Below are 22,383 nucleotides of genomic sequence, written 5' to 3'. Positions count from 1 at the left end.
GGAGGCTCAGGCTGCATTTGTCCCCATACCTTCTATTTCCCAGACAGCCCTTTTGCTTTGGTCCCACTCTTAGGCACTCCAGCCTCTGGGCCCAAGCCAAAGTTCCCTCTCCCTCCAAGACTGGGCTGGGAGTGGGGGTGGAATACTGCCTACGAGTGGGACCAAGATGATCTGCAGAAGAAGAATAGTTTGGGGTCTACACCAATGGTCAAGATCTCAAAGCTCTGTGTTATAGAATGTGATTAGGACATTTGTAATGGAACAAACTGAAAGCAAGTATAACCACACTTCTCTTTGGCATTGAAAAAATATCTTGGGTAGGCATCCATGGAACACTTGAACTTGAATCTCATACCTTTCTGGGATATCGTCCCAGATGGAGAGGCTATTAATAAAAAATCAAATAACCAAATGAGTAAACTCCCTCCACAGAAATATCAACCAGAATCCAGGTAATTGATAACTTAGCTTTTAGAGTAGTTAACCCAGAGTGTCTTGGGGTACAGCAATTAGATAAAGGACCCCTTTGTCTGTCAAGGCCATTCCTAGGTTCTGGCACTAAACCTTGTCATGTCCTATCAGCCCCCAGTACATGCTGGACTCATCCCCAGGGCCTCTGTGTATGAGAGTTCTCTCTAGGAGAAAGTTCTTTCCAGGCTTCCATCCTGCCTGATGTGGGGCAGAACCTTTGCTTCCACATCGACCTTGAACATTACTGTTTCTGATACTTCACGCTTCGAAGCCTGCCCTTGACAAGACTCAGACTTCAGTCCTCCTTGGTCTCCTCTCTTGCTTTACCAGCTGCAGTGCCCAAGCTTGATTGCCAGGCCATGACCTAGGTCAGAGCCTGGGGCTCCACCCTGGCCTGGAGAGGTGGTCATCAGGAATGTTTATTTCTCTGTTCTCTATAATGGAGTGGTATATCTAGCTTCTTCTGGCATGATGGCCCATCTTGCCAGAAGAACCAAAACTACAAAGTCCATCAGAACCTATCAGTCTTTTCCCCCTGGGAGGGGCTCCCTGACCTCCAGAGCATCATCCTAGGGCAGAAGGACTAAGACACAGCTTCCATATTAATACCAATAACCCACAAGCCAATCCTGACCTCAGATAGCCTATCCTGGTCCTTAGAATCAAAGGCCAAGAAATGCCACTAAAGCCACAGACAACCTTACATTATTTTTAACTGATAGTATAAATAGGTGATAGCCGATATAAAAATGAACTCCCCAAAGTCCACTTTAAATCTTTCCATGAATAAGGAAGTTGGTCTGTAGCCGAAATGGGATATCTAATTAAGTTAAAAATTCACCAGTTTGGTGGAGTATGTTAATTTCCCAGGGCCACTGTAACAAAGTACCATAAACTGGGTGGCTTAAAATAACAATAATTTAATCTCTCACCATTCTAGAGGTTTGAAGTCTGAAATCAAGGTGTCCACAGGGTTGGTTCCTTCAGGACGCTGTGAGGGGAGATCTGTGAAGGGGGTTGTGCCTTTCTCCTTGCTGCCAGGGGCTGCCAGGCACCTCCAGCAATGCTCAGGGATCCTCGGCCCACAGCTGCATGGCTCCGACCTCTGCCCATCCTCCCCTGACCTTCTCCCACTGTGTCTCTCTGTGTCTTCATCACAGGGCCTTCCTACAAGGACACTTGTCATTGGGTTTAGGGCCTACATTGATCCAGTGTGGCCTCACATTAATGAATTGCATCAGCAAAGTGCCCATTTCTAAGTAAGGTCATACTCCGAGGTTCCAGGTGGACATAAATTTTGGAAGGACATTATTCAGCCCAGGACTAGGGAGTAACAATCAACTGTGGGGTTAATGATAAACCAAATGCAACGATAAGTGTCCAGCGATCACTCAAAGAACTATTTAAATATTTCTAATGACAAAAGAATCTTCCTCAAGTCCTTGAATTACCTTGATTTTATTTCTTTTAAAAAAATCTATTACATAATAGTGATTACATATTACTGAGGTCCAATAGTGCCTGTGAATCTGCTTATAGCAGTTGATTTTAATGTGTGAAGATATATTTATATATCTCGTTTGTCCAAGACTTTCCCAAGAGTCAGGACAGAACATGTCTCCCAAGAACAGTAGACAGCAGAGAGAAGCTGACTGGCATAAGGTCTTGAAACTGGTCCCCAAGGCAGGGAAACAAGGACTGTCCCTTGACCCCACAAGCTTCTCTGAAATGATGAACTCTACCAAGGAGTCTATACGATAAAAATAATAAGAGATCACCTCAGAAAGACCACATATCTAAGTAGACAGGGGACACACCATGAGAGGAGATGGTGAGACCATTGGCCCCCAGCTGGCTAGGGAGCTGAAAGGGGGAAGGAACAGGGAGGGGAAGGAAAATGGCCCTGTAAGGCTCCAGGAATTTCTCGGGCTTGGTAAGCCCCTCCTAAGGCTGACAAGGAAATGGGCAGCCAATCTGCGCTCACTAGAGTCAACGTCTTTGACTAAATGTGTGGAGGTGATTACTCTAAATTTCAGATTTTTGCTCTTAAGTCACATTAAAATTCATGCAAAATTCTACGTATACAGGTTCTAACCTTAGAGTACTACCTGAAGTATAGCCATATTCAGCTAAGAAGTCTTAACCATTTCTTGTAGCAGGAAGCCATGAGTAGGCTTAGAGTAAAGGTTAACCCTCCCAAAGCCCCGTTCCTGTGGACTGGCTCACTCTGGTCTAGGTTGTTAGAAGGTGGAAACTACAGGATGCCTGAGGCAGGTACCTCTACCTGAGTGGGACCCCCACTGAATCCAGCAGGTGGGGGGATTCTCAGGGTCTGTCTTTGGGGAGAACAGTGCTGGGTCATGGCAAGGACCACCTAGGATCTCAGCTCTTGGTCTGGAAAGGCCCAGGAGATGGCTCTTCGGAGACTGGCGACATGGGAGGTCAAAGTGGGATGATGCTATGACAGAGCCGAACCCATAAGGACAACTTCCACCTCAGTGAAAAGGGCTGACCGCCATGGCACTTACACTGTACTTCAGGCATCGTGCTAAACCCTCTGTAATGCTCTCCTCAGGCAATCCTCACAGCAACCTGATGAGAATTATCTTTCTTACCCCATCTATAACATTGGTTCCTCAGACTCCCAGCATTCCCTTCCTGCCTGTCGTGGCAGTCCCATTCCTTCCTGGCAATCGTGAGACCCCTAATTCTTGCTCTTAACCCCAGTGTGGTATCTCTAAGGGTTTTATCTGGGCCACACATCTCGAGGCACTGCCTAGCAGGAGGCCACCATAGTGCATCCAACCTGCATCTTCATACACACACATGTTCACACACGTAACCTGTTCACACACACACCCCATACATTCTGCACGCATTTGCATATTCACAGACATATGCCACATGTTCACATATCACATCACACATGTTCACACATGCAACCTGTTAACACCCACCTTCCACACACCCACACTTCCTGCACACATTCACACACTCACAACCACACATTCACACATCATACATGTTCACACACACGTGTTCACACCCACACATCACACTCAGACACCCCACACATATTTGCATACTCACAACCACACATCACTTATGCCACACACACAACACATACATTCACATACTCACAACCATATGCTACACATTCATACATCACATCACACACATTTACACACTCAGTCATGCATCTCATAATCACACCTCACATGCCACACACACATTTTACGCCACACATCATATACTCACACACTAACCTGTCACACATGACACGTTCCCATGCCATTCCTCCCACTGTCCCACATGGTGTGTATGTCACACACAGTCACACATCAGTCATAGAGCACTCATTGCTCACATACCACACACCCACATCTACACACAATCACACAGCACACAAACACTACACATTCACACACACACACACAAACACACACACAAACCCTGTTAGGCCCACTGACATACACATGTCACATTCTTTCTCTCCAAGGCAGTCCCAGGCCTTGAGCCCAGTGAATGGCAGAGCCCAGGAGTGGGACAGCTGTGGGAAACTGGGAAGAGTCCTCTGAGTAGGCTAGGGTGGAGGCCAACCCAAACCAAGACCTCTGGTGGTCACTCACTGACTAGAGTCCTTAGGCCTGCCCTCTGCCACCTTGGCCCAGTTCGTGGTTGGAGGAAATCAGAACCACAGTAGCTCTGTGCTGGTGGAAATCCACGTAGGGGCGGAGAGGGCAGGCTGCCCGCCCACACACCCATTTCCTCTGCACCTGCTCTGGGCCTCCCATGCAAATTCTACCTAGGATGTTTTCTTTTTGTGTTTTGGAGAGCATGTGACAAATAGGGGGTGTGGGTCCAGGGAAGAGCAGTGTGCACAGGACCACTGAGAAGCCTTTCCAGAAAAGAGGTGGGAAGCCTCAGTCCTCCATGGGCTCTAGAAGCTGTAGCACCTGGAAGTGGGAATGTTGGGAAGCCACCTAAAATGTCACCACCAGGAATGAAGCCCTGGGGATACCCTCTTAAGGATCAGTCCCATGCATCTCCACAACAAAAGATTCTTCAACCACCCCTATGACCATGGCTCCTGCTGGGCCTTGTGAAAGCCCTGTGATATACACAGGGCAGGGACCATCCCTATTTATCAATGAGAAAACTGAGGCCAGATGCTAGTAAGCACCAAGCCAGGACCAGAAACCACATCTTCTGACTGGAATCCAAGGCTCTGTCTGTGACACCTTGTGACCAAGGGCTTCAACATTTTATTCTTCTCCATCAGTCACTGGGCCTCCCCCGATGGTCTGTTGGGTGCTTGAAGGACAGCTCTGCTAGGCTGTGTGACTTTCGGTACTGTCACATCATCTCCTGGCAGTCCCACCTTCATTTTCTAGATAAAGAGATCAAGGCTTAGAGAAAGGGAGTGAATTCCTCAAAACCCATGGTTAGGAGTCCCACATAGTAGGTGCGCAAAATTATTTCTCATATAAGTTCAAGGTCTACAACCAGAATCTTCTGACTTCAGGCCGAAGCTTCTATCCATATGGTCTTCTCCAGGTGGAAAAAAATTGGTGATAAGCCTCTTTTGTCCCAAAGGCAGGGATAAAGCAAGTGACTGTGGTTCCGAAGTTAACAAACAGACATAAAGCGTGAGAACCTCCAAGAGAAAGTCCCCAAGGCAAAGAAATAGTATACCTGAGCATTTCTAGTAGCATTCAGGAGCTGCCTCGAAGCTCTTTGAACCCTGGTGACCCATTCACCCTCAACATAACATGTTTTCTTAATTCCTAACTTCCGCTGTGGTTTGCTGGTATTTTCTTTTTTAGTCTAAGACTAGTTAGCAAACAAGACAAGTTGTCATTTCCTCATTTTCAAGCCTTGCTCCTCGTGGGGCCAGAAATCTATTTCAAGCTCCAGATTGTAAAGGTTTCCTGGGTGAGCAGTGGGTCTCTGCCCTGGCCTTCAAGGGCTCTTGGATGGGACCTTTCTCTGGAAGGAGCCATGGACCTCTGGCTTTGGTCACTTTGCTTCCTGCCAGGTAAGTGCCATGGGAAAACACCTCGCATATCTTAGGAGGTTCAAATTGGCCACAGGTAGGGGAGTTGTGGGCCATCTCGAGCTCTGCTATTCCTGGATGGGTTTAGTTGCAGACCAGTACCTAGGGCAGAATAAGGATGGAGACCATGTGAGGGCCTCTTGGGAGGCCCTCCCCACTCTCTGCTAGTGCTCCTCTCTCCACTCCAGACACAACTCTTGTGGGGCTCAGGTGTTGACTCATGAGAGCTGAAGGTGTCACCCCTCCTAGACACATTAGCCTGATAATGGGGGATTTTAAAGCAAGTGCCTCCAAATTCCTTTCTTCCTATCTCTACATTCTCTTTCTTTGGGTCTCTTTCACTGCTCATTTTCAACTTCAACTTTAAATGAAGCCTCCCTGATCCATTCAGTAACCCTAGTCCATTGCCCAAGTTCCATGTATTAATTTACAGCTACCTTCTAGGAACCCCCACTTCAATATCCCACGAAGATCTGAAATGCAACATGCCTAATACCTTACTTCAAGTTCCTCATTGGTCTCCAACAAACCGACCACTCTATCCATCTTAACTATCTCTGATATCAGCTACAGAATGCAGAATGGTTTTTTTGCCACCTCTTCCCATTTATCCCGACGCAGACTTTGACTCAGTCAATGGCCAATTCATGTAGTTTCTGGATTAGTATTACCAGAAGGAGCATCAGTGGCAGTCTCTATAAAAAGGTAACAGAGGGAATGGGAAAGAGGAGAACACACAGTCATCCCGTAACTGTCTTTCCCACTTCTTTCAACCTGGCTCGCCCACAGTACCAGATTCCTCTTCCTAATGCTTGACTCTAATTATAGGAGTGCCCTTCCCAGCAACCTTCAATGGTTCCCACCTCCGACAAACTCATCCCTTGCACTCCCCTTTTACTCTCTGAGCTTACCACAATCCCCTGAACTTTCTAACCTCCAGCCAAAGAGGAGTCCTCCTTGAACATGTGCTAGACATTCTTGCCACCATGTTCTTCCTCATGCCATTCCTTCTGCTGGGAACACCCCTCCTCTCAGCTTCAAAGTCTACCTCATCCCCCACTTCCTTTTAATAACACTTTTCAGAACCCATCTTCTGAATCTCCATAACTGACCTCATTCTGTTTTATATTGTGACTTGGCATATATTCACTTCATTTTGTTGATGAAACAGTAGACTCCTGGAGGGTCAACATTATTTTCTTATTCATATTTTCTTCCTTCCTGATAGCTTGAATATGGAAGAAAGTCAAATATTTGTTGAGTTGAAGATTAAAAACCCCTAAAAATCTAAGGAAATGCAACTTTAATGAAATGTCAGACTCTGTACGTGGTAAGCAAAATGTCAGACTCTGTGGGAGATAGTAGGACTTAGGTGAACCAGTTGATGGTTAACTAAACTTAGGCCTGAGAGGAGAGAGGGGTTGGATGGAAGTAGAAGATCTCTAACAGTGAAGGGTACTTAAATTGTACCACTGCAGTCTTCCCCAAGAAATACCACCATTCTAGCTGGGCCAGAGTGATCCCTGCTCTGGGTCCAGAACATCTTTCTTTTGTGCCCTTCCCCAAAGGGTGAGGAGTTCACAGACCCAAGGAGATTGTCCACCTCAAGCCCCATTCATGTCCCCTCTTCTAAACCTCAAGTTTCCTGTCCAAATGACTCTGGGCCCACTTTTAATGACTGTGTGAGCCTCTATCCTGGGTCTTCTATCCTAGTATTCTAATTCTATAGAAGAGTCACCACAGGTGGCCATTCGGAATGAGATGGGTGGAACTAATACATATAAGCTGGGTTATCCGTCATGTCCATACCAGGACCTTTGTGGTGTGAACAGGAGCCAGGCATGAGAAAAGAAGGGAGATGGGACAGAGGTTAGGAATGTGGGGAACATTATTCCCAAACAGAAGTGGTTTAGAATGGACATCTAAGGAGCATGTAAATTTGCCAAGATGAGGTATAGAACACACTTTTTTCAACAGTTCATTAGCTTTATTTATAACTCTAAAATACTTAGACATTATTTGCACTTCTGTCCCAGGTTGTATAAATGTTGGGGTGGTCCTGGTTCCCAGGAACCAGGTCTAGGTCCCAAGCCATAGGCCATCGTGCCTGGAGCCCTAAATGAATTTCTGTAATAAAGCAAGGCAGTATTACATGTTGGAGGCATTCAAATCTTTTTTTACCTTGACCCCAAAAATAATAATACATACACTTGATGTTGTGGCTGGGCCCATGCTTGTGCACACACACACGCACACGCACGCACACACACACACACACCCTTAAATTTATTCTTGATTTTTTAATATAGTATGGGAATGAGTTTTGGACTTCTGCTGCTGGATAGATGCTGGTGTATCTTCTGAAACAGGAAGAGCTTAGAAGAAATAGGTTTTGAAAGAGAAATCAAGAACTATTTTTGTTGTTGTTGTTTGTTTTGCCATTGTAAGTTTGAAATACATCTCAGATATTCGAGTAGTTCCAAGTGGAGATATCAGAAAGGTGAGTCTAGGGAAGACAAGCCTGGAGATCAAGGTTCTGGAGAAATCTACAGAGAGCTGGCATTATAAGCCATGGGCCTAAATGAGCTTGTGGGGGTGGGGGGAGTAAGGAAAGACCAAGTAAAGAACCGGCCCAAGTTCCAGGCCCTGGGGGAACCCAACCCTGAGAGGTGGATAGAGATGGAGAAGAATGTAGGGAAATTGGAAAGGAGCAGTCATTCAGAACGTGGTGTCAGGGAAGCCACAAGACATAAGTGTTTCAAAGTAGAAGGGCTCAGTTCCCTCAAATGCTACCAAGAGGCAAGTAAAACAAAAACACCAAATGTAAGGAAAACTTGGGGAAAAAAGGAAACTTTTGCTGAACTTGACCAGCAGTTCTAGTGGAATCTTGGAGACAAACTCTGACAGGTGTGGGTGGAAGAGGAAGTAGGAGGCGTGGAGATGGAGTCCGTGAGTGTGACGACTCGTCTGAGGAAGAGAACAGAAGAGGGCTAGCAAACAAGTAAACGGAGGGTTTTTTCAGCACAGACATTATCAGAGCAGGTGTGGAAGCCACGGCAGTGAGGGAGGAGAGGAGACCAACGGTAGCGGGAGGAGAGAGGGACAGCAGCCCCGGACAAGTGAGCAGGACAGACTCAGGACTGGCTCGTGGGAGGAGAGAGAGCACTCCACTCCTCGTGACAGGACAAAGAGCAGACCGCCGGCCTGGACACACATGTTGGGTATGCAGGGACGGGAAACTGTCAGACATTTCTCATTCTTTTTTAAAAATTCACACCCCATCTGACAAACATAAAAATCTCAGGCCAGCTTCCTTCTTCCAGACGTAATTCTGCTGTGACTTGAGTTGACAGGGTTCTCATCACCTGCAAAACCGTGGCTACAGAACCCGAAGTCTACCTCCAGAGCACCACCCCAGCCAAAGCCCTGTGGGCATTCACTGTGTTTCTCATCATGGAAATAATGTGTTTTTCCCCATACTCCAAATACACACACACACACACACACACACACAAATATGTACAAATACACACACACACACACACACACTTATATCCAATTATATGTTGAGAGGGACTTTTCAAAGCACGTATATCCCTGTCCCCTACCATCACCATGAAAACCAAGTCACCAACTTAGAGATCAATGCCGCTGACTGAGGAGTCTCTCTAAAATACCAATATTTTGCAGGGTGGGTCCTTAGGCACCTCTTCCACCCCTCCCATTAGTCCCCAGAATCTTTACTTGGAAATAGAGCTATATAGTTTGGTATTGCAAAATTCAAGGGCACCTAGGATGCTTATTTTAAAATGCAGGTGCACAGGCCCCGCTGTAGATAAACGTAACCACCGCGCTGAAGGGGGGGATCAGGTCGTCTGTAGCCCTAGTAAGTTTCTCCAACACGAATCTGATGCACATGGAGCATAAGTTCTATTTTTTAAAAAAATTTTTTATCTCTTTATTAGAAAGAGAGAGAAAGAATAAGCAGGGGATGGGTAGGGGCAGAGGGAGAAGCAGACTCCCGGCTAAGCAGGCAGTCCAACGTAGGACCCCATCCCAGGACCCTGCGATCATGACCCAAGCCAAAGGCAGATGCTTAACCAACTGAGCCATCCAGGCGCCCCTTTGCATAAGTTCAAAGCCAGGAGGTTCTATCTGTCTTTTCTCTCTTTGGGAAATCTGCTTTACTAAGCCTTGGGTGTGGGCTAGGAGCTCCTATGAACTCCACAGAGATCTGGGGTCTGGCCATTTCACATGTCACTGACTCGTGCTTCCTTGGGACCAGAGATCATTGTAGCCAGCAGCTTTTCCTGTGTTTCATCCATTCGGAGTTCACACAGTAAGGATGCCTTAGTCTGTTCTGGCCGATTCAATAAAATACCATAGACCGTGCGACTTTAACAACAGATATTTATTTCTCACAGTCCTGGAAACTAGAAGCCCAAGATCAAGGTGCCGGCAAATATTGTCCTTGGTGACGGCCGTCTCCCTGGCTTACAGACCGCCCCCAAATCTTGGATATCCACATGGCCTCTTCTGGTGTCCTTGGAGGGAATGAGAACACTAATCCCAGTATGAGGGCTTCACTAACCTCCTCTAACTCTGATTACTTCCCAAAGGCCCCACCTCCTAGGACCGTCACATTGAAGGTTAGGGCTTCAAACCGTGAATTCTAAAGGGACATAAGCATGCAGCCCCTAACCGAGGATCTGGGTAAGCCAAGGCTTTACCCGAAGCTCATCCCTGAGCAGAGGGAGGCCACTGGAAGTGTCTGCGTGGGTGGAGGTCCCCCTCTGGTCTGTCTTGCCCCTGCCCACCCTACAGCATCTTGCTCTTAGGAAAGCAACATTCTCTCCTTTCTGGTTGGGTTGGTCCAAAAATACATGTTCACCCGCAGGTGCTGAACCTCACACACAGGTGCAGGCTGTCTGGTCACACAGGGTAATTCCCCCACCCCTTGACTGGGTCTTTGTCTTTTGAATGGGTCACCCTTCCATCGCCATGTTCCAGTCATGAGGCTGCCTCACACACCTTCGTTTCCGGCAGGCTGGAAGCAGGGTTGGATTACTTGTGTGAGGGCCACGGCCGATATCACGTGTCTGGCTGGCCCCTGTGCTTCTCCCTGCCCCGTGGGCACCAGCTATGCCGCTCTCAGACTTGAACAGGCTCCTGTCAATAGTCCCCGCCCAGCACCTCGCCCCCACTCACACTCCCATGCTGGTTTCAACCTCTTCACTGTTATCCACGCCCTCCCGTCTCTCCAGAACGTCCTCCTCGGCTCTCTCTCCGCCCACCCGGAAACCTCAAGCCCTGCTTCTTTCCTTGACTTCCCTTCTTGCCTTTCCTCGCCTTACTAAACTCATCGGAGCTATTCTTAATGGGGTCGGCGGATGAATTTCCAGAAATTCGTCCACTCCTCTCTGCCCCCACGAACACGCCATGTTCTCTCTGCGACCCTCGCCGCTTTGGGGGCCGCACTCACTGCCTGGAAGAGTCTCTCCTCCTCCACGCAAGACCCCTGCCCCCCCCCCCCACCCCGCACATTCCTATTCCTACTCCTATTCCCTCTTCCCAGAAATATGTGGACATTCATTGGTTGCTAATTAATCATACTTGGACTTAGCCTCCTCTCCAGCTGACCCAACAGCTTGAGGCCTGCCTTCTCTCACCCAGAGCATAAGCGCTTTGATTTCAGGGACTCGTGAGCCATGATGTATCCCTCCCTGCGTCACCCCCTCCCTGCACGCACAAGGCGCATACGCCTGGGCGCATATGCACGCACACTGACACACTCCCTTGTGCTCTGCCCGTGTTCCCTGCTTCAGGGAAGGTGCTCATCCCTCTCTCGGCCATCCTTCATGCCCAGTCTTCCAGGTCACCGTGGAGACATCACTTCTTTTTTTTTTTTTTTGAGGAATAAAAACATTTTATCTTGTGTATTCAGAATCACACACAAATTACCTTTACAGTTCAATTTACTATATAGAAGTCATTCAGGTTTTATATTTTCAGTTAAATTCTGAACTGAGATTACAATATTATAAAAAAAAGAAAAGGATTATTACATTAATTCAGTACTTTTTAGCATACCAAATTGAAATACATAAGTTCAAACCTCAGATTTATGTGAACAGTCTTCAAATACAATACAGACATTTCTTAAGGTTACCATCTCATTCACATGTGAAATTTACAACTCTGAGCTGTTAGACATAGAACAACTCTCCTATGAATATGGCAGAGCTGACATGCCATGAAGCCCAAAGCTGTATAGACAAGCCAAGGACTCAAAGTCGTACCATCTTCTAAAAGGTCTGCTATGTCTGGACCACAAAACACAACATGTAAAGAAGGCTGGGAATAATTCCTCCTCTTTATTACAGTTAAAAAAAGTTCCATGTAGCTTGTAACTTTGCATAAAACCCCATATTATACCTTGGTAAAGTCCAAGGGTAATTATAGATGACAATGGATTAGGGTCTTAAATTTAATTATTAGAACCCATGAAATTCAAATGAGCATCAATCAAATAAAAAAATATTAAGCACCTACTGGTTTAGATTGAAATTTATTAGAGACTCATGATCAATTACTTTCCACCTTGAAATCAAGGTATAAAAACCAGCTATTAAGTGCATTCCAAACTTCTCCTTGTGATTTCAGACTTTAGTAGGAGTTTGTTTTGTTTTAGTTACGCTTAGTTTCTTGTTTCCCATTTGTTCAGCTTAGTAATTTTAATTCTTTTCATACTAAAATTTTGTGACGGGGGGAAGGGAGTTAGTGTTACTGACCTGACGGTTGTCGCCAGGAGTTTGCGTTGTTCACTGCTAGTGTATTAGTAATCCTAGATCTCAGAATCACAATAGTAATAAAATAAACAACAGGGGTCATTTTTTCCTAACTTACTCTATGTTCACATGTGGAATTTCTGTCTCCCAAGAGGAAATGTGACTTCACTTTGGTGCCAATGGACAGAAAATTCTACCTGTGGAGACATCACTTCTTCCAGAATCCCTCCCTCATGCTACACCAGCCCTTTGCATGCCCTCACTGCTTCCTTCCTCACAGGGCACGCTGCGTATTTCCGGCGTGGGCTTTACCCCGCTGTGCTGGTGCTATAGTGACTGGCCGTTTGTATCGCCCACTAAAGGAGTCACTCTGTGCATGGAGGGAGGCCAGCAGCCTTCCTGCCACATGAAAGGCATTCAGTAAATGTTCTGGTTTTGTTTTGTTTTGTTTTTTAATGATTTAACAAATGAAACTGAGGGTGAACAGTTCTTTTGGCTGAGTGGATCTGAGCAAAACAGAATTGTCAGGAAACCTCCTGCAGCAAAATCGCACTGTGCCTCCCAGCTCCACACGAAGTCACTGCAGCACTACGGGCTGTGTAGGGTCGCTGTGGGAGATCCTCTCTCCTGGGAGTAGGGCAGTACTTTAACTATATTCTTAGGGGGTTGGTGTCTGGGAACTTATGGGTTTGGGTTTGGGTTTGAATGAGGTTGAAGGTTATGTTAAGGCTTAGGCTGGGAGAGATCTGCCTGGAAGCCAGGCTTGGGTCAAACGGACCAGGGCATAGAGCCAGGCTGAGGACAGACATAGGGTTAGGGATGAGGCCAGGGCTAGAGATCAGAAGAGGGCTGGGGCTAAGGACCAGCTGAGGCTTGGGCTGATGATGAGATGTGGCTGGAGCGAGGGAGGAGTGCGAGGCTGGGCAGGGGCCTGGTTTGGAAATAGGGATGGGGTTGGAGTTGTGGTTGGGAACGGGGCTTCCTCTACGTTAACTCTCTCTCCCTGCAGTGGCTGGGGCTCTGAAGATCCTCCCAGAAGTAAAGATGGAGGGAGTGCTGGGTGGATCCATTACCATCGAGTGCCCGCTTCCCCAGATGCATCTAAGGCTCTATCTGTGCCGGGAAATGGCCAAGACTAGAGGCTGTGCCACCGTGGTGTCCAGCAAGAACTTTGTCAAGGAAGAATACAAGCAACGAGTCACCCTGAAGCCTTGTCCAGATAAGAACCTGTTCCTCGTAGAAGTGACAGAGCTGACCAAGAGCGATAGTGGGGTCTATGCCTGTGGGACAGGCATGAACACAGACCAAGGCAAGACCCAGCTAGTCACCCTGACTGTCTTCAGTGGTAGGTGTCCCAGGCTCAGTGCACCTAGCAAATGTCTTCACATGTGACGGCCTCGACAGCCACCGGTCCCCCAGACTTTCCTGCTATTGCCATGTTAGCCAATCCAAAGATACCGGTTGAAACCTCACAGTCCCCCCAATTTCTGGTCCAAACCATATGAAAGGAACAAGACCAGCACTCTTCTTACAACACTTACTGTGCTGTACTGCATCCATCCCACCCAAGGCCTAAGAGGAGTGGGGATTTAAGATTGAGGAGGGGCTCTGAGATAGGAAGAAGTTAGAAGCGAAAGGACATAATGGTCCTACACAGTTGCCCCATAAGAAATATCAGGGACAACTATTAAGGAAAGACAGTCATTTTTCAAGCCACATTTGTAAGCCAAACTTGGTACTTTATAATCGGATCCTTTCCATATGTCTTCTGAATCCCACGTTCTTCCATTCCTCCACTGATTTCCTAATCAAATGCAGCCTCGAATCCCAGCGGTGGTTAGTGCAAAAGTTGGCTGAGTGAAGGCGAAAGAGAATTTCTTTTGGGGAAGTCTCTAGTCCGCTTCTTTTTGTGCTCTTCTTGGTGGAGTCTGCCGTCCTCCGCTTGCTGCCATCCACCCTGGCTCGGTCAGCTTCAACTCCTACTGACATCCCTTCCCCAGGTCTCAGTCTGGTCTTAGAGCCCACAGGTGTGTTCCGCTTGCCTCCATAGAGTATGAGCCATTCTGGGAAGAGGAGCCGATGCCTGAGCCCCCACCTTGGCTTCACAGATTTCCACACATGCCGGTGCCCCCTTGGCTCCAGATGCCTGCACGTGACAATTCTTTTGAATTTGTACCTAAAGGTCAGTTCATCAAAGCTAAGGTGGGAGAGGAGGTGGGAGAGATGATGTGGCATTGTGACAGTGGAGGAGGGGGGATGCGTTCAGTTCATCGAATGGTTGGCAGAGTACAGCTGAGTCTCAGATGTGTATTTCCCTGTCTTGGGAGAGGGTACCTCCCTAAGATCAGCATCCTATGTCCTTCAAGCCCAACCTAAAGCCTTGTCCACTTGGCACTAATTGCAGGACTTACACATCACCACCAGGTGGCACCACAAGTAATGAAGTCTGTGCCCCATTCACAAAATCTTCATTCTTTTATGAATGACTTACAGAAGCCAAGACTGGGCAGAACTTTTCCAGCCAGAGGTCCTGCTGCCTCCTGTTCCCCAAAGGGCCATCTACATTTGCTGGAATACAGTGATTTTAACGATTCCATTTTGCAATAAAAGACTGATGATTATACTAATTATACTATAATTAGATACTGATGATTATACTAATGATATCTTACATTCCTATATCCTTTTCCTGTTTTAAATGCATTTTGACATGCAATATTTCCACCACATCTTCACATATATCTTGTGAGGTAGATACATTAATTGAACAATTGATACCCTGGAGGACTTTGCTAGAGAGATAATATAATTGAGTGTACCACATACCCAAGGTTGTGACTGATAGGTGTAGGATGGAGAACAGGCAAGCACACAAATACAGCATAGGGTAGAGTGGGGATGGAACTACAAACAGGATTTTCCCCATGCTCAGAGGAGAGCAAGCTCTTCTGCCTGGGAACTCCAAGAAGTCTTCCTGGAGGAAATGGCATTTGAAGCAAATATATTTAGAAAAATATATAGAATAGCAAATATACTAGGTGTAGAGGACATGCTAAGAAGGCATTTTAGCCATGAAGACTTCAAGTACAGAGTCTAAGTAAAGAGAAGGAGTGTGTTCAGGAAAGAGAGGGTGACCTAATCCTGCTGGAGACTAGAGTGTGTATAGGGAAAATCACTTATTTCTGCTATCTCCTGCAGTTACCACACCAGCTGAAGGGACAGAGGCCCCTCCAGAAATCCACTCCTCCCCCACCACCCCAACCTCTCAATACCTTCGAGTTTCCAGAGCGTCTTCAGTAGCAGCTGCCAACCCACCAACCTTCCTGCCATCTACCAGAGCCTCAGAGACCTCAGCTCCGGAGGGGCTGCTTAAGCCCCAGACAGCCAGCTACAATTACCACACAAGGCTTCACAGGCACAGGTAAGAGGTCTCCACCACCCAGAATGGGCTAGAGGTCGGGCAACGTAGTCAAGAGGTAGGAGACCCACTGAACTCTTCTCACAACATCTGCCAACAGAGACCCTTCTTGTCTTTAGGCCCCTGTGGGCCAGACTACCTATGAGTGTAGCACATTAGCTCATTAATCCAATGACAAGAATACACTTGGCAGTGCCCCAGCAGGAGATCCTGTAGGAAGGAGACCCAAATCTTTAAGTTGCTCAGCATTCATTCAGATCTGCTTTGATGGGGAACTGAATAAGAAAAAAAAAAAAACTAATGATGAAACTATTAACTATTCAATTGATTTCATCTGTTTTCTTTTGCTTTTTCAGTGTGGCTAGGATATTTAAAATTACATGTGTAATTTTAACGTAGTATTTCTACTGGAGGGCACTGGTCTAAAGACTGGGGCACACCCAGGAAAGTGCTGCAATGGATCACTAGGGGGCAGCATTAGAGCAGCCTCCAAAGAAAACCTGTAAGAATTGGAATTATTTTTGCCTAAGCAAAGACAAGCATGTTGGTGAGGAAAGGGACCTCCAGCATCATTTGTGTTTTATAGATGAGGAACTGAGGTCATCAGAACTACGTGTTTTCAAATAGAACCAGGACTCCTGATTCCTAGTTCAGTAGACTCCACCAGCCGGCCAGTGGAGAACTCAAGTCAGTTCAACCAACATTTTCTTTCTTTATTTCTTTTTTTTTTTTTTTTAAAGATTTATTTATTTGAGAGAGAGAGAGAGAAAGCACAAATGGGAGGGGAAGAGAGAGAGGGAGAGACAATCTCAAGCAGACTCTATGCTCAACACTGAGCCATCTGGGGGCTCACTCTCACAACCCTGAGGTCATGACCTGAGCTGAAACCAAGAGTCAGAAGCTCAACTGACTGCACCACCCAGGTGTCCCTCAACCAACATTTTCTCAGTTCCTACTATCTGCCAGGAATTGTGCTCTGTCCTGAAAAATGTAAGAAAGATGAAAACATGAAATATCCAGGTCTTCTCTTACTAACACCAGTCTGATTGTAATAAGTGTTGTAATCCGTACAAACACAAGAACTGAGGACAGTGAGAAAAAAATAATTCTAGTTTTCCATGGTTCCAAGAGAAAATAGAACTGATGCTGATGTACTCACGCTTTAAGGAAAGTAAAATTTCAATCTGTAAACAACACGGAGGGAAGACCTTTTAAGCAGAGGGCACCCCATGTGAGAAACATCTTTTCCACTGTTATAAGAAACTTAATTTGCTTAGTATTTGCACTAATCTTGTAAAGAATCCGAGATGCAAACAGTCAGAGGGGAACTGACATTTACTGATTGCTGCTTGGACCAGGTGCTTTCCCTTCTTTATACCTACAATTTTGTTTCATCCTTGAACAGTTCCGTGAAATAGGCTTTACTCTACCCATTTCTCCGGAAATGAGGCTCAGCGAGGTTCGGAGACTGATTCAAGATCACACGGCCAGTAGAAAGCTGAACCTGAATTTATATCCGGGTTTCATGACTCCAATAGACAAGGCTCTTTGAGGGTGGGGTGGGGAGAAGGCTTTTTTTAAAAAAGGGGCCATTTCCCAAAAAGTTGGCTATTTGGGGATGCTGCCTTAAACCTCCCTCCCTCCCAGACGTCTTCCTTCCCTCTCCCTCTCCTTTCTTCCTCAGAGCCTTCCACCAGGACCCCTTGCCTGGGTTGGAAAGCCAAGGATTTCACATCCTGGTCCCCACCACCCTGGCCCTCATCCTGGCGGCACTGCTGGGGCTGTTGATGAAAAGGGTCATCCAAAGGAGAAAAGGTGAGCGGCTGGGGGCTCAGTTGGAACAAGGCGAGTTGTGAGAAAGGCCCATTCAGACTCCGCTGGAAGCCACCCCCCACCCCGCCGAGCTTCCCCAAGGGAAAACTCAGGAGCTTCAGATGGGCAACCTGGGGCACGAGAAACGTGGCAGGGGGTCTACGGTCTGGAAGGGGGGATGGGGACGTGGAGGGCGGCCTGGGGCCTTTGGTCTTTCGTGTTGGGCCAGGCTGTGGCTCATACATTCAGAGCATCTCCACGGCAGACCCGGCCAAGCGCCCCGGGGAGGGAGACAGCCCCGTAGTTTCCTGGGACCCGAGTGAGGGGGACGGTGACTCAGGGCCCCTGACACCTTTCTCCTCTTCCCGGGCAGCCCTCTCCAGGCGCGTCCGCCGAGCGGCCGTGAGGATGCGCGCCCTGGAGGCGTCCCAGCGGCCCCCGACGCAGCGGCCCCGCGCCTCGCAGCCGCCGCGCTCCCAGAACATCTACAGCGCGTGCCCGCGGCGCGCCAGGGCGGCGGACGCTGAGGGTGAGCCGGGGGCCGGGCGCCGCGGGGACAGACGGCCGGGCCGGGCGGGGGCCACGCGGAGCGAGCCCCTTGAGCACCAAGCGGCCGCAGAAATTGCGCGGACACCGAGGCTGAGCCCGAACCCCTTGCCTCCGGGAACGCCCGCACCTCCGCTCGGGCTCCGCCTCCCCAGGGCTTCCGGCGGGCCGGGGGCGGGGCCAGGGCGGGCCAGGGGCGGGGCAGAGGCGGGCCAGGGGCGGGCAGGGCCGCGGCCACGCCCTCACCTTCGTCTCCTGGTCTCCTTAGGTGAGGGGGAGGTACCTCTCCCAGGCCTCCGAGCGCCGGCGCCCCCTGCCACTCCGCAGGTAAGCTCTGCCCCGCCCCTGCTTGGCATCTGCGGCCCGAAGCTGGCCCTAGACCTGGGCTTGGCCCTGGGGGGAGGCGGCTCCCGAAGCTGCGCGTTAGCGGGAGGGCACGGCTTTCCCAGCAGCTCCTGGGCCCCGAGTCTGGGAAGAAGTTGTGTCAGTTTCCTCCTTTGAGGGTGTCGGTGGACTGAGAGTCCAATGATCGTGGTAGACTCCGTTACCTGGCTTCTAGCCATGGGGTAAATTGGGGGTTAGTAGAGGCGAGGGATGGCAATTCTACACACGAAGGGCTTTCATGTGAAGGAGCTGCGATTTCCAGGAGGTCTTAGGGATTGGAATCTACCCAGTTTTACTTCAATATGAGGGAGAACTTTCTAGTAAACTCTTGTCGATGAGAGGAGGCACTTTGCCCATCACTAGAGGTACTAAGCCTGGCCTAGAGGATGACTTGGCGGACAGATGTCAAGACGTAGAGGATTTAACCCTTGGCTGAGGCGGAGTCCTCTGGAAATCTATGAATGGCCATAGAGAACTCCTGTGTCTGTGGATAGCCATTGGCAGACGGGTAACAAGTATTTGAACTGTCCATTCATTTTTGTTTATCCAAATTAAGAAGAGAAACTATTTTATTCTCTGAAGTAGCCCAGAGTAGTTAAAAACTACTACTACCATTGCCCCAGGAACCAGGAAAAAACTAAGCTTGGTGAATGTCCTAGTTTTAATTGGGGTGTTGACAAAGCTAATGCAACCACAAAGGCTCACCACAGGGCTCACGAGATGGAAGCCTGTTTTCCTCCCAAGTTAAGGCAGGGGACCAGGAAGAGGTGGCCAAAGCCACCAGGTCATCCAGGGACTCAAACAACTTCTGTCTTGTTGCTCGACTATCCTCTGGAGTCTCGTCTGGTCCACCATCAATGCTCAGTCACAGCCTCATGTCTCCATTCCAGCCCCTTAGAGACAGCAAAAGGTGTTTCTTTAAGACCATGACCCTGAGGTTTCATGCATCCCATCCAGGCACATCCCATTGTCCATAGCCTAGTCATGTAGCCACACCTATCTTCAAGGGAGACTGAGACATGGACTCCCTAACTGGACAATTGTGTGCCTTGCTAAAAAGGTACAGTGATGCCCAGTAACCAGTAACAGCTCTGCCATAGTCACCTCCAGCTTCCTGACCTTGCCCTTACCCACCCCTGCTAGAGAAGGCTCGTAGTAGCATAGGTATGGCCCAGCAGCACCATCTACCATTACACCAGCCCTTTCCTCTTGAACTTCCCCGCTGCCACACACACCCTCACCCAAGCCTGTACTTTGCTCCCATCTTACACTTCCTCCCTGCTTGAAACTCTCATTCCCACTATTAGGGACAAAACTCTTGACCAAACGAGTCCACCACAAGGTGTGTATGGTTAATGGCTCAATATTTTAGCTTTCATAGGGAGCGTCTTGATTTTTCAAGCAGAATAAATTAATCTTAGGTGAAGGACGGTGACAAGCAGTGGGAGATATATCTTTGAAACACATTGCAGCTCATTCTCTCTCTGCTGACGTTCACAAAGTAGTAGTTGCTTTCCATGACTGAGCACCTCCTGAGTGTCACCATGCTCATGGGCCCGAACTTGCAGTTCTCAGCACTTGTATTTCAATACGTGACTCTCCCTCCTGAAGCCTTGTTGGGTGAATGTTATAATAATTGTGCAGTGTTGGAATCAATGCACAGTGCTATCCTCCCCCAAGCTGACCCATCCTGAAAGCAGATGACCCTGAAGTTTCTTTCCGGGGAAGAGGAGTACCACTGTGCCCAAGCAGCCTACGGCCTTCCTCCTCTTCCCTACCCAGCCCCTTCCTGGAATGTACTGTTATGCCACATCACAGCCTCTCTTAGTCCTTACAGAGGTGCAAGGAATGACTCACCGTGCTTCTGAATAACTCCCTAAGAAGATGCATATTTATTCCACAAGTCACACTGTCTAATCCCAGAGGGGAAACTCCTCTGGAAGCTGAGTCTCCTTCAGACCCATGCTTAGCCAGGTGACTTGAGCCCAAACCCCATTTAAGGCATTTCCTGCCCACATTAGATTTAAGTGGTTTCCAGTTATCTGCGTTGAGACGCCACCCTGAAACTGCCCAAGGCAGAGCCACCTCTGTGTCTTTGCCTTCTAGAAATCGGCAACCATGCACATGCCCCCCATTGCCCACTGTGAAAATCTATCTGGAGAGATACTAAAATCACCCTACTCAGATCCAATGATGCTTGTATGCTGGTTCCCAGGTATCTGAAGCTCTCTGGCTCCATGCCCCGTCTCTGAAGACCAGCTGTGAATACATGAGCCTCTACTTCAAGCCTGCTGCCAAAGCGGAGGACATGGATGCTGATGATTATGTCAATATCCCCTGTCTGACTCACCTAGCCAGCTGTCCCCCTGGGCCCAGACCCTGGTGCCAATGAGTCCTGTTGAGCTGCTGGATTCCAATACTTGCTCTGTTTCCAGAGCCCTCATCACCTCCCATGCCAACCTTGAGTCTCATTCCTGTGTCTCCTGAGAATAGCTCAGTAACCTCTCCCAACTCTTCTCGCACCCCTCTGGAGCCCCCTGTGGTTTTCAAGTGGGCCCTGGGCACATGGAGCATTTGTCCCAGTGCCAACTGCTTCCTCTCCAAGCCATGGGGTTCAAAGAGTATCTTCAATCACAGGGTCTTCGCTGCCCTGGCTCTAGACTCATGGCATCTGGCTGGAGATAGGCATAGGTGTTGCTTCAGGAGACTTTCTCGGGCTTGGGTGTCACACCAGTAGAAGGCTCCTGGACCTTCTAGTGAGACCATGCCTCAGTCCTGTGAGTTGGTTGATATGATGAAAGGTTGTAAATTTTCAGAGCATAGGCATGTTAGTGTCAGTGCTCCTAAACCCTTTATACTGTCTCCCTCCCTTGATGTACATAAGTGCTGTGACCCCAGTGTCTCCCCTCTTTTAAAAATAGGATAGCTTGTGTTATCTCTTTATTTTCCTTCCATGGCTTAGCAATGATATTTGTGCACTTTGTGTTGGTCTGTTTTGGCCATCCCAAACCGTTAACATCTCTCTGCATTCAGAAATGCCGCCTCATCTCTTTGCCAGGTAACTTCTGGCAAGGTAGGGAGGAAAGTGGCTTCTTGGAGGGCCTACCACTCCGCAAAAGCACTTATGTCATGAAGGGAGAGATCACCCACCTCCTGCATAGACCTTCTCTTGAGTTTTCCAGGCAAGGGCATAGGCAGACTGAAGTCAACTACAAAGTTCAGCCAGAGCTCGGGACTAGGGATCACCCCAGTCTTGCTGTTAGGAAAAAGACCTTTCCTGGAGGCATATCTCTGCCTTACCGGCACTTGCCCACACTTAGGAAGAAGAGGCTGTCAGAACTGGGTTTCCTGCTTCTTATTAGCAGAGAGTGGCATCAAAGATTGGACGGTCATGTGATGACACCATTAGCAGTGTCAGCTTGATGATGGCACCCTCTCCAACAGCAAGTAAGAATAAGTAGTATAAGAAAGGAGGGCCCCCAAGGAGAAGGGATGGGGAGAAGGGGGTGGGGAGAAGTGAAATGTTTAGTGAGCCTGCTTCATGCCTGGCCCTTAGCCTGTATCTTGTATCTTCCATCATTTACATTCCAAACGGATGCCCCTCACCTCCTCCCTGCTGTGTTCCTGCAGATCTCATGGCAATATGGTTTCTATGTCCTGAAGTGCAACTTCAGCACTTCATTGTTCCTCAATCATTCAAAGACAGACAAAAAAATCCAGTTTATTAAGCATTTACTTAGCACTTATCCACTGCCCCCCATTGTGTAAAGCATCATGGAGGATAAAAAAAGAAGCATGGGGAACACAGAACTTACAGTCTGATGAATAAATACGGCATCGATTAAAACACTGATAGAAATTAAATAGAGTTGTAATAAATATAGAAATCTACTTTGTAGATTATTCAC

General features: G+C 48.0%; 1 protein-coding gene across 4 annotated transcripts; it reads left to right on the top strand.

Annotated features, from left to right (window-relative positions):
* The first annotated feature begins 5,322 nt into the window (after window positions 1–5,322).
* On the top strand, window positions 5,323–22,339 carry FCMR (Fc mu receptor). 4 transcript variants are annotated; one of them, XM_004756190.3, is made up of 9 exons: window positions 5,323–5,509; window positions 6,756–6,857; window positions 13,325–13,660; window positions 14,366–14,497; window positions 15,514–15,736; window positions 17,418–17,548; window positions 17,919–18,074; window positions 18,360–18,418; window positions 20,691–22,339. In XM_004756190.3, the coding sequence occupies exons 2-9, from the start codon at window positions 6,839–6,841 to the stop codon at window positions 20,865–20,867; spliced, it is 1,233 nt and encodes a 410-aa protein (XP_004756247.1). In that variant the 5' UTR covers window positions 5,323–5,509; window positions 6,756–6,838; the 3' UTR covers window positions 20,868–22,339. The 4 variants fall into 4 exon arrangements, with proteins under 4 accessions (XP_004756247.1, XP_004756246.1, XP_044942932.1 ...); XM_004756189.3 differs by lacking the exon at window positions 6,756–6,857 and having other exon boundaries at window positions 5,324–5,509; XM_045086997.1 differs by lacking the exon at window positions 5,323–5,509 and having other exon boundaries at window positions 6,756–6,850.
* Window positions 22,340–22,383: the final 44 nt, after the last annotated feature.

The sequence above is a fragment of the Mustela putorius genome, unplaced genomic scaffold (genome assembly GCF_011764305.1).
Source record: "Mustela putorius furo isolate JIRA1106 unplaced genomic scaffold, ASM1176430v1.1 tig00001012_pilon_pilon_pilon, whole genome shotgun sequence".
Classification (NCBI taxonomy): Eukaryota; Metazoa; Chordata; class Mammalia; order Carnivora; family Mustelidae; genus Mustela; species Mustela putorius.
Note: the sequence above shows the minus strand (reverse complement) of the source record. Positions and strands in the feature narration are given on the sequence as shown.

Excerpts from the sequence above, each read along its gene's own strand:
- FCMR (XM_004756189.3), top strand. The coding sequence starts at position 5,473 with ATGGACCTCTGGCTTTGGTCACTTTGCTTCCTGCCAG. Across the intron at positions 13,661-14,365 it reads CACCCTGACTGTCTTCAGTG|AGTATGAGCCATTCTGGGAA; the intron begins GTAGGTGTCCCA and ends TTGCCTCCATAG. Across the intron at positions 15,737-17,417 it reads ACAAGGCTTCACAGGCACAG|AGCCTTCCACCAGGACCCCT; the intron begins GTAAGAGGTCTC and ends TTTCTTCCTCAG.